At 36.7% G+C, this 11096-nt stretch overlaps 2 protein-coding genes across 4 annotated transcripts; one reads left to right on the forward strand and one right to left on the reverse strand.

Moving 5' to 3' along the window:
* Positions 1–1642: 1642 nt before the first annotated feature.
* LOC105131783 (stress response protein NST1-like) lies at positions 1643–6865 on the forward strand. 3 transcript variants are annotated; one of them, XM_011034927.1, is made up of 5 exons: positions 1643–2068; positions 2551–2656; positions 2906–4476; positions 4513–5037; positions 5201–6865. In XM_011034927.1, the coding sequence occupies exons 1-5, from the start codon at positions 1868–1870 to the stop codon at positions 5537–5539; spliced, it is 2742 nt and encodes a 913-aa protein (XP_011033229.1). In that variant the 5' UTR covers positions 1643–1867; the 3' UTR covers positions 5540–6865. The 3 variants fall into 3 exon arrangements, with proteins under 3 accessions (XP_011033229.1, XP_011033228.1, XP_011033227.1); XM_011034926.1 differs by having other exon boundaries at positions 2906–4468; positions 4502–5037; XM_011034925.1 differs by having other exon boundaries at positions 2906–5037.
* LOC105131866 (uncharacterized) lies at positions 6682–11096 on the reverse strand. Its single transcript, XM_011035047.1, has 10 exons — positions 10867–11096; positions 10008–10210; positions 9773–9882; positions 9570–9690; positions 9201–9347; positions 8783–8851; positions 7865–8098; positions 7715–7783; positions 7566–7629; positions 6682–7073 (listed from the first exon to the last, which is right to left on the reverse strand). The coding sequence occupies exons 1-10, from the start codon at positions 10892–10894 to the stop codon at positions 7027–7029; spliced, it is 1092 nt and encodes a 363-aa protein (XP_011033349.1). The 5' UTR covers positions 10895–11096; the 3' UTR covers positions 6682–7026.

An 11096-nucleotide genomic window follows, 5' to 3' on the forward strand; every position in this document is an offset into this window, starting at 1 on the left:
ACAGGCTTCGTTGGATTTTGAATCCGACAACATAGAAATCATGTAGCGTGGTGATCTCATGAGGCTCATAATTGCCCTAAGTGTCTGTTGGGGAATTTCTTCTTCTTCTTCTTCTTGCTGGGTCAGTTTTTTCATGCCAAAAGCTACCAAGTGCATTCATACGCATTTATTGCTCAAAGAATACTTCAATTTCTTAGAAGCGTTCTATATCTTTGATCTCGAACTAGTATGAATCGTCAAAATCTAACTTGACCCTAAGTAAAATCTTCATTAATCCTCTTATGTAATACACAAATGATCTGTTTTAAAATCAATAAAAGTTAATTCTAGCCACAGAAATTAAAAAAGAAAAAGAGAGGGAGTCGAGGGAGGATAGGGACCATCTCATCTAACTAGGTTTAATACGGCCTGGCTGCCACAATACTGGATTTTTCTTCGGTCCTTGATAAATTAAAAAAAAAAATTAACGTCTTTATCATTCTATATGTCTACCTAATACATTTATAGAAAGTTAGGATAACTACTCTCCTTTACTTTACCACTTTCTCTCTTTTTTCTTTTTTTTTTCCTTTTCTTTTTACATTTTCTCTGTTTTTTCTCTTTATTTTCATGATTTTTTTTTTAATCTCATCCTCAACAATTACTTAATTGTGAATATATTTTCATAAATTATTTCAGTTTATTTTTTATAATATTATTGTAATTTCAAACAAGCGTTATAATATTTGATTTGTGCATGGATTATGCTTGATTTTACACAAATATCTTGGCATTTGATTCATGATTGACATTATAAATATTTATTTTTATTATTTTATAATTAAGTAAAAGATTTTCAAAAAAAAATTCTTAAATTTAGTGGAGTCCATCATCCATATCATAAATTTGATGGGTTAACCAGTAAATCTCGAGTTAATCGAATATATTAATTTCTTGACATTAAAAAAAAATTATCTTGAATTTTTTATAAAGCCAAATCATGTTTTTTATAAGTTATTTAAATTATTTTTGAATTTGTTAAATTGACTAGATTCTATTGAAAAAACTTCCGGTTTACTATTTAATTTTAAACCCAATTATATAAAAAATTAAATTGAGAATTTTAAAATTAATTTAATAAAACAAACTTAATAATAATACTAAATAGTTTTTTTATTAATTTGGGATTATTTTTTCTAGCCAAAGTACCACCGTGTAAACTAGGATATACTAAAGGAACACTAAGCAGTCTGAAATATTATTTGGTTAATTAATGACTTATTACATAGCTGCAGAACATCATCTTCATCTAATGCAATTACCACACAAAAAAAATAAATCCCTCAATTTCACTTTAATTGCCTTAAGATCTTTCTAATTTAAATAAATTTTAAAACATGAATGTAGTGAGAGTGTGAGACTCGCCTATGAAAGATGATGTAATAATGATGTTATTAATCACTGCCGGAGTATTTTTAAGATAAGATTGTTTTTGTTTTTTAAATCCACTGTAACAATAATTACAGTTATTTTTTCAAATGTTAAATTAGTGATCTGATGTAGTTTTAGATAATCATGATGAAATAGACAGGGATAATGATGTTTATTAGAACAAAAAAAGAAAAAATGTTTCGAATATAAGAATGAGTTAGACTAGTAGGATGCCTCTCATCCTCTCCTTCCCTTCCAGCCAGCTCTTGTTGTTTATTCTCTCTCTGATGTAGTTCCAGCTCTTGGATTTTGAATTTATCTCTTCACTTGTTTTCCTTTTCGAACACAAGCATTCAATTCTCTCTTTCTCTCTTCTCCAAATCCACAAATCTTCATCTGCCTGATTTCTTTTTCCAAGTAGTTGATTTAATTATTTAGTTTTGACGTAGAGGGTGCAATGTCAGCAGATTTTAACGTGATATGTGGATTGTATGAGGCTGAAGCAGCTAGCCAGAAGGATACCAGTGTTGATTGTAATGGTGACAAGAATGATGATTGTCCTGTCAATGCTGGAGCTGATCAGGTTGGGGAATTGAAGGGTGATGGGGTAGAATCTGAGTCCAAAACCGGTGTCCGTGACGATCAAGAAAATATTCAGGCAAGGCTTTTGCTTCTTTTTCTTTATTCGTATTTTATGCTCATTAATTGAAAGAACAGTGGTTTCTTGAATGCATTGTGTTTGCTAGTAGAATTGCTTGGAAAAAGAGGTTGATACTTTGAATGAATATCAAACGTGTAGAACGAGTAGAATTGCTTTGAAAAAGATGCATACTTTGAATAACAAATAGCTGTTAAGGCGAGTTTGTTCTTTTCATTTGCTCGGAGTCGGAGGAGATGCCATTCAGGATTTTGGATTATTTTTCTGTGGGTGAGAAGGTCCCTCCGAGCTGTTCTTCGGCATAGTCTCAATGTAGGGTAGCGTTATTCTAGGAAGGTTTTCTTTTGTATCTGTGGTTGAGCCGCCGGTCTGAGTAATGAGGGGTGAAAGTTTTTTTGTTCTCTGTTTCCATGTGCTGATAAATCTACAATATCATTGTGAATTTATGCTTTAATTAAACTAACTATTTATATTCTAAACAGGCTGCGGAGGAGGAGAGGGAAGAAAAGCCGGTGGAAATCTTGGAAGATCCAGACGTAGAAGGGAACAAACAGGAGTTAATTAATCACGATGAACTCTCAAATGCAGGTAAGTTGATAACTGCAATCAAGAAATAAATTTCTGTTTTCTTTAAACTTTTGTTGTTTATGGTTACCATTTCCTTTAAGCTTAGGAATAACTGAACTCTAAAATACATTTTCAAACTTATTTTCTTCACTGCTCCCTTTCTGCTTTGATAGTTTTTATCATCACAACGGGGCTGTTTTTTCTCTCTCAAGTGATGGTTCACAGCTTTGAACTAATTGGTGTTCTTCACTTCACTTTTTGGCTGAAAAGTGGCAGAATCTCAGGAATACCAATCCACTAGCGTGGATGTCGCTGAGTCTGAGCAAAATCGATCAAGTAATGATGAGGAGGAAAGCCAATTTAATCTGTCCATTGACGTAAAAGGACATGAAGATTCTCAGGCTGTAGTTATCGATGTTGTTCATAATTATTTGGGTTTGGATATGGATCAGCAGAGTGACCCGGTGGAATTGAACAATACTGATGATGTTGCAGGATCCGAGCCCAATCAGTCTAGGAATGATGATAAGAAGACAGAGGAAAGCAAATTAGGTTCGAAAGATTATCAGACTGTAGTCAGCAAGGGTCTTCATAATAGTTTGGACTTGTATCGGGAGAATAAACCGAAGGAATTGACGAATGGTGATGATTTTACTGAATCCAAACCAAAACCAACTAGCAATGATGGGGAGAAAGTAGGGTTAGAGGAGAAAAGCAAATTGGACTCAGTCATCCTATTAGAAGAAGACAAATTTTCTCAGCCTGTTGTTATCAATGGTATTCATAATAATTTGGATTTGAACCAGGAGAAGGAACCGTCTGAATTGATCAATGATGTTCCCCTGAAAGATTCTGGTGACGCATCTGGGGATTCTCTCGAGCAGAACTCGGAAACAGCCCCAGTTGTGGCTGATGAAATACTGGAAGCAGAATCTGATGAAGGTCTTTTATCCGATGGAAATATAGATGGCTTATCTGCTGGTCATGCTCAAGTTACTGTTGCGGAAACTCAGGTTGTTGATAGCCTGGTTGATGCCAAACAAAATTTGTCTGAGAGCTCTTCCGAAAATGTTGAACTCAGAGCAACTTCTGATGCTGAAACTAGTAAGAGTTTTCCAATTGCTAGTGATAATGGTACATCAGGAGACGCAACAAATCACGTCCTCAAGGATACTGTGCAATCAGAGGTGCTGGCTGCCAATGGCCTTGATATTCATGAAAAAGGCTTGCTTGTCAACCTGGAAAGTGCTTCACAAACTGTTCTTGTAAATGACTTTGTTAATGCCAGTCAAATGACACCTGAGCATAATCATACCTTGGAAATCAGCATGGAAGTGTCCTCCGATGATGTTGCATCTGTTAAAAGTTGTGAAAGCTTCCCAATTTCTCCTAGCAATGATGATATGGTGGCAGAACTAGCTGTCGGAATTAATGATTCTCTATCAGTGGAAGATACAAAGCTATGTGATATTGGAAGAACAGAGACGGAGGTTGATAGCTTACATGCTGATGACAGTGGAATTACTGTAGTTGATGCAAAAGTAGAAGCTGGAGTTGATAATGACCCTGCTTATGATGTGAAGCCAGATATTGGGACTATTTCCCCTTTCATTGAACCTGAAGAGAAAGCATCTTTAAGCAGCCCTGCTAATGATGTGAAGCCAGATATGGGGACTGTTTCCCATTCCATTGAACCTGAAGAGAAAGTATCTTTAAGCAGCCCTGCTAATGATGTGAAGCCAGATATCGAGACTGTTTCTCATTCCATTCAACCTGAAGAGAAAATAGATATTGCTGCTGCTGAGGTGGGGAAAGGAGCTTTGAAAGTAGATGTTGCTGAGGCGAGGAAAGGAGCTTCGAAAGTAGTTGTGGCTGAGGTGAGCAAAGGAGCTTTCTATGTCACCAAATTTCCAAGATATGATGAAAATAACAAAGAAAAGGTAGTAAAACATGCTAAATTTCAAGTTGAGAAGAGTAGTAAAAGGCGGGATGCTATTCAACCTCAAACCCAAATGAAAAAGTTTGGGGACCAAAATAATCAGACCGCTAAAACTAAAAGGCATGCAAAACCTGCTGCTTTGGAAAATGGTTCACTAACTGTTGGTGGAAGGTTTTGGATTGAAGAGCCAAGACAAGATGAGAATAAACGGATTAAGGCGGAAGAAGAGTTGGCTAGGAAGGCAAGACAAGATGAGAATAAGCGGATTAAGGCGGAAGAAAAGTTGGCTAGGAAGGCAGAGGAATTGAGAAAGGAAAAGGAAGCAGCCATGTTAAAGGAGCAACGGAGATTGGAGGAGAATGCCAAAGCTAAAGAGGCAATGGAAAGGAAGAAACGAATGGCTGACAGGGCTCAAGCCAGGGCTGCACTAAGAGCACAGAGGGAAGCTGAGCAGAAAGAGAAGGTAAATTACACTGACATGACATATTTGGTCAAAATATCTTGGTTCGCTAAATTTTTTATTTTAGCTGTTTTCCCTATTCGATTGACGTGAAATGTATTGATACGATAGAATTTTGCCCCATCCCTTTGTGAATTAACGTTATGTGAACCATTCTTTCGTGCAGGAAAGGGAGAAGAAGGCAAGGAAGAAGGAAAGGAAGAAGGCAGCAATAGAGGATACTAAAGATATTGATGAGATTGAATCTTCTCCTAGTTCCGAAACTCTTACTGAAATGGAGGAGTCTGAAAGAACAGAAAAACCTGTGACAAATAGGCCTCAAAAGCCATCAGAGTTTGCAAAGCAAAACAAGTATAAATCAATGCCTCTGCCGCTTCGCAACAGGGGTAAGAGAAAGAGGCAGACATGGATGTGGGCCCTTCTCTCACTGCTTCTTGTTATTGCTTTGTTTTTTGTGGGGAACAGCGGCTTCTTTCATGCTGTGCTGCAAAGGTCTGGCATCTAAATACTCACATTCATTAGATAATCACAGAGAGGCTTCCTATAAATATTTATTTAATGAAGCAATTCTATGTACTCTTCCGGTGTTTCCTTCAATCCGAGTTTGCTTTATTTACTCCCTGGGTTCCACACAACCCATTGACAGTTGGTTTTTTTCTGTTATATGCCAACATTAACATAAATCATCTGCTATTGAGTTTCTGTTTGTGAATTCTGCTGCCTTTCTTTTTTACCAAAGTACGAACCTTGGTTGTATTCTGATCAGGAGTCAAGGCTTCATTACAATCAGCTGAAGCCAAGACAGTAATTGCTCTGAACTGCTTTAACAGCGTACATGTTACTCCCAAATGTACCAGAATTGAAATTGTTTTGTTGGTGGATTTGCTTCGGTGGAAGTGTGACAGGTAAGAGTTTAAACCTGTAGTTCTAACCATGCCCCATCCGGGCATACATTGTTTGCTTAGTGGATGTCGATCCAGTAAATATCTCGAGGAACTTCAAACTCAATGCATCATCCCCCACTCTTCTTAAAACCAGGAAATGGCGTGACAATAGCAACACGAAAAATTAGATCAACGGAAGAAAAAAAACAATACTTCATGGATATTAGTCTTGTCATCTCGATCTCTGCATTCTGAAACCCACTGACATCAATCCCACTCCCTATGTAAAGAGCAAGACAACTAGAACTAGAAATGCAGTTGAATATTACATCATACCACGCATAGATGGCATAGCTTTTGATGCAAGAATCTTCCAGCCAACCCAAGAAACCACAAGGGCAACTCCAACTCGTCAGGCACAGCTATGCGTACCGCTGCACAGGTGCTTCAATAATCAAAACTGGGTGGAAGGTTGGGATTTGATACAAGCACACCAGAGTTTTCTCGAGAAAACAAGAGACATCCCCCCAAGTAAGAACTACTCTCGCTGTATGGCTTAAAACCCATCAAGCCCCACAATGAATCATAAAAAAAAAATAATCTGCAACAGCTCATGTAATGTAAAGCAGTAGATTCACATCGTCGTCTTTATGTGGACATTGGTTAGCTTTATTCTGTTTGTATTTTATTTGCAGAATTGGTGCAATGAAGAAGAAAGTACGAAATTCTATGTCAACATACCATTACAAAGGCCGCCACTGAATCATCAATAGATCTTTACACAATTATATGTCATCCACCGCCACGCATAATTTTACATTGAAGTCACTGCTCTTTGGATGAAGATTGAAGGAATTAACTTCAATTAAAAGGTTCTACGTGTGCATAAAATGTGAGTGCGTGGATATTATATGATACAAGCATGAGGTTTTTTTTTTTTTTTTTTTAATCAAGAAGATCAAAATCCAACCAAACAAAAAAAAAAAGGATTCCAGCGGGAAAAAAATGTAGTCTTGCGGGCTGAAGCAATTTAATGCTACTCAATTAACACTTCTAGAATTATCAGGCCTTACTACGATCTTCCACTAGTAACTGGTTTCATCAAACCTCATTCCTGCTCCATTGCTTGCCCCTGCAAGAATCTTGGGTCGCCATCTGATTTGCGTGGAAAAAGTGTGAGAAAACTACAGTGCATAAATCACCAGGAGGGTCAACTAATTGTCAGCTGTTTCATTAGTTTACATATAATTAACTGACGAGTCCAAAGCATGTGAGTCCAAGCAAAGCCTTCCATGCACATGCTTTAGACTCCAAGTTGAACTGTACATTTAATTGTATTTCAAGCAATCCAAAAATAAAAAATAAAAAATGCCCCACTTACAGGTACTTCCCAGAAAAAGGGTTCGCATCTATTCAAGAAGAGTGGTGGATCTCAATTAAATGGAGTATATCTATGCATTTAGTAAAATAAAAGAATGACCCAGAGAGTGAAGGAAACATTATACTTTTTCCTAAATGCAAGAAAACAATGATTACTATTAGCCTCCCATTAAAATGAACCGCTTAAACACAGGATATTGCCATCTTCAAAGAAACAAAACACACAACAAGAAGCAAAGATATCAAAATTGCACTTGTATTTATTACCACTTTCTCCATCAGATGCATCTGCGAGCCTTGCAATTGCATCAACAAGTGCTTGTTCATGCTCCTGCATCATAAAAACCAGTCAAGTCTCCAGTTCTAGAAAACTAACAGTTAAGTCTGCACTCAGCATGACATACAAATCTACTTACTTTTAACATCCTTTTTGCCTTCTCAAGGTCAAGAGGATCGGGATAACAGACACCAAAAACCCTCTCCACCTGTTTAAATTTTCAATGGAAAATGGACAAGTTAATGTGTACACATAACAAATGTAACAGATTCCAAGCTATTTCACACACCTCCTTAACTAGGGACTCTGTGTTGAGCAATTCGATGTTGTCAGAAAGTTTCCTTGCAATACCATTCTGTGTCAGAAGAAATTCTCTTTTTGATTGATCATTAGTGGATGCCCTCCTCCTTACAGAACTTGAAATAAAACCTCCATGGCTCATGGATTTTTTTATCATGTGCCTTGGCCCACCACGAGAAATTCCAGGATCATCACCTTCCCATCGAATGTCCTCTGGAGACATCTGTAAGAAGAAATATATGGACCATTCTTTTTTCAAACAGAAAAAAAAGAAAGAAAGAAAAACAAGTAAAAGATACATAAAACCAACCGATATTCAAATGGAAGCCACACTACTAAAAATTACAGAAACATCTAACAGAAGGATATGGTCTGATTCAATTTCAGGCCAAACCTCCCCCACCCCCAACAAGCTTTCCTTGTTTTTTTTTTTCCATTTTTTCTTAATACAGTATCAACCTAAAAAACAAATTGCCATTACTCGTCAATTCCAAAACATGACTCAAGGGTAATAAAGATAACTAGGATCCCAAACAACCTTGTCCAAACAAAGTTGGAGATGGCGATTGAATGAACTAAACTGATCAGCAAAAAATCTCTCTAAAAGAGTAATCAGCTTTTAAAGAAAAAGTAGAAACCCATTCATCAATAGCCCCATCCTCAACCTACCACTAAACTCATTGTTCACCAGCCATATCAATCCCATAACAAGATTCCAACCTCAGAACAGAATTTTTTTTGCACAACACAAGGTGCACATTTTGCATGCAAGTGAAAATAATCTTCGTGATGATGCACTGATCTATAAATGCTATCGACTTCGTGTAAAATGGCTGCTGCATAAAGATGGAAGCTAAGGAAGCAGGATCACAAGTATTTTAGCTCATGTGAAATACTATAAACTTACCTCATTGAGATCAACCCATTCCCATGTCTCATTTTCAGTATTCATATCATAGACCAGAGCATGTCGAGCCTGCAAATATCAAAATCTAGTCACTACAGCTGAACATTCACCAAATAACAAACTTATTAAAAACAGGGAACATGCAGAGAATGGGAACAGGAAAGTATCTGTGATGTAATCAGCATACAAATTAACAAAATATGGCAACACAGAAATATAAAAAGAATAATGGTGAATTGAAAATGAAGGGGTCATATTTCTTCACATGGGGGGACATCCTCAGGTGCAAAAATAAAGCCTTGAACATGCCATTCCTTTCTGGACATGCCAAATCATTAACTTGTTACCACCATTCCTTCATTCCAAGATGCCACTCAATAGTAATTATGAAACATGACTTCTAAAACCTCTAACATACCTCGGTAGGATTATAGCGAGTTATGACAGCCTTATAGAAGTTGTTGTCCTCAGGCCATCTTGTCCACACTTCTTTTCCAATTTCTTTGTCATCATAGGCGGAACCATGGCTGGTGAAATGCTGATTTCTGGGAGGACCTGTAGGATACTGCATAGAATTGTGTCAAGAATTAATTCGGGTATGATAGACCCAGAAAAAGAAAATGGAAGGAGAAAACCCAAGTAGAGGAAATTCACTATTACAGTTATATAACAAAAAAACAGCATCCTAAACTCTTCAGTTTGCAGCTGAAGATGATGAATGCATGGATTAAGGTATTGATTAAGGTTATAAAGACAGTGTCATCACATGAAATACTAAAGAAAATACCATTAGGAATGTCTTCTGTTTTTTACGGGATGCTGAAACAGTGGGACTAGGAAAAACATCATGAACAGACTGAGATGCATTGAACCTGGGAGCTCGCTGGCCACCTGCCTCTCTCCACTCCCTACACCATTACTGAGACTTTAGCCATCGCATACTAGTTATTCTGAACACCAAATTTTAGTAAACTCATAGAGCATTCAAACCTTATCTTTTGAATGATATCATCTCTATTAACCAATGTTAAGATCTCTCTGTGTTCATCATCTGACACCCTGAGCTCTTTCCTAAGTTCTGTAATTAAACCCTCCTTATCCTGAAAAAAAAAAAACATTGCAGAACATCTAAACTTCATCAGAATAAGAATATCTTCCCTTGTGTTTGATAGGGGAAAAATAATTCTCAAGTATCAAAAGATACACCAACAGAGAAAGTCAATACCCAACTAAGTTGATCAGATTGAGCCTTAAAAGCACGAAGTACAGCCCTATAAGCTTCTTGTTCAAGGTGATGAATTTGGGCCTCCATGTCAGCTTGCACCCTAGAATATGTTGCAGAAATTACAGCAGATTGTCCACTTCCTGAAATTCTTGCTGCTCTTACAACTCTATTTTGATCTGATGGCGGGATATCATCATCAGTACCTGCATTTTTTCCAGACAAAAGGTACATGGCATCATAGCCCAAAGAACCATGAACCACAAAACTCACAAAAACTAAGCGATGCTCTAATAGATAATTTTTAAGTCAAATTCATCCAGACATCCATAATTCAACTAATATTTTGACAATATAATCTTCATAAAACATGTCAGATTCACACATAATAACATTATAAGTTCAAAACATTTTGATATAAATATGAAGGTGTTTCTTTCACTTAAAATTCTACAGGCACATGATTACATGTTCAAAAACATTTAGAAGAAACGCAATACTGGCAAGATAACCAGAATCAAATTCTAATGCCAATTGCATCCCAAAAATAATCAAACTCTGAAAATCCAACTCAACCACTGAAATGAAGACTTTATTACGCATTCAAACCCTAATTCCTCTAAAACCCACGTTCAAAACACCCTCTAAGTCACAAACTCACCAAAACAACAACACCCGATTAAGTTTGTGAAATTTAAAACCCTAGGCCACAGAAACCAAACCCACATAATTCTTAAAAAAAGATTCAGCAATACCCAATAAAAGAACAGACTTTATGTCGAATACAAGGTAACAAAAGCAGTTCAGAAAATAAAAAATAACAGAGAGAAAGGAGAAAAGGGGACAGAAAAAGAAAACATACCACTACTGTCTGAAACTTCATATTCCATAACAAGACGAATCACATGAAAGATGCAATTTTTCCTATTGCATTTCAATCAAGACTTCAAATTTGAGAGACTTTTTCAAAAACAAGAAACGGGTTTCTTCAAATTCGTAAGGGAGAGACAGGGTTTAAATGGGTTGAGAGAGCAGAGGGAGAGGAGGAGGGAGGGAGGGAGAGGCAAAGGAAACGACTTTTTAGTTTTTATA

Source organism: Populus euphratica, unplaced genomic scaffold, assembly GCF_000495115.2.
Source record: "Populus euphratica unplaced genomic scaffold, PopEup_1.0 scaffold101.1, whole genome shotgun sequence".
Classification (NCBI taxonomy): domain Eukaryota; kingdom Viridiplantae; phylum Streptophyta; class Magnoliopsida; order Malpighiales; family Salicaceae; genus Populus; species Populus euphratica.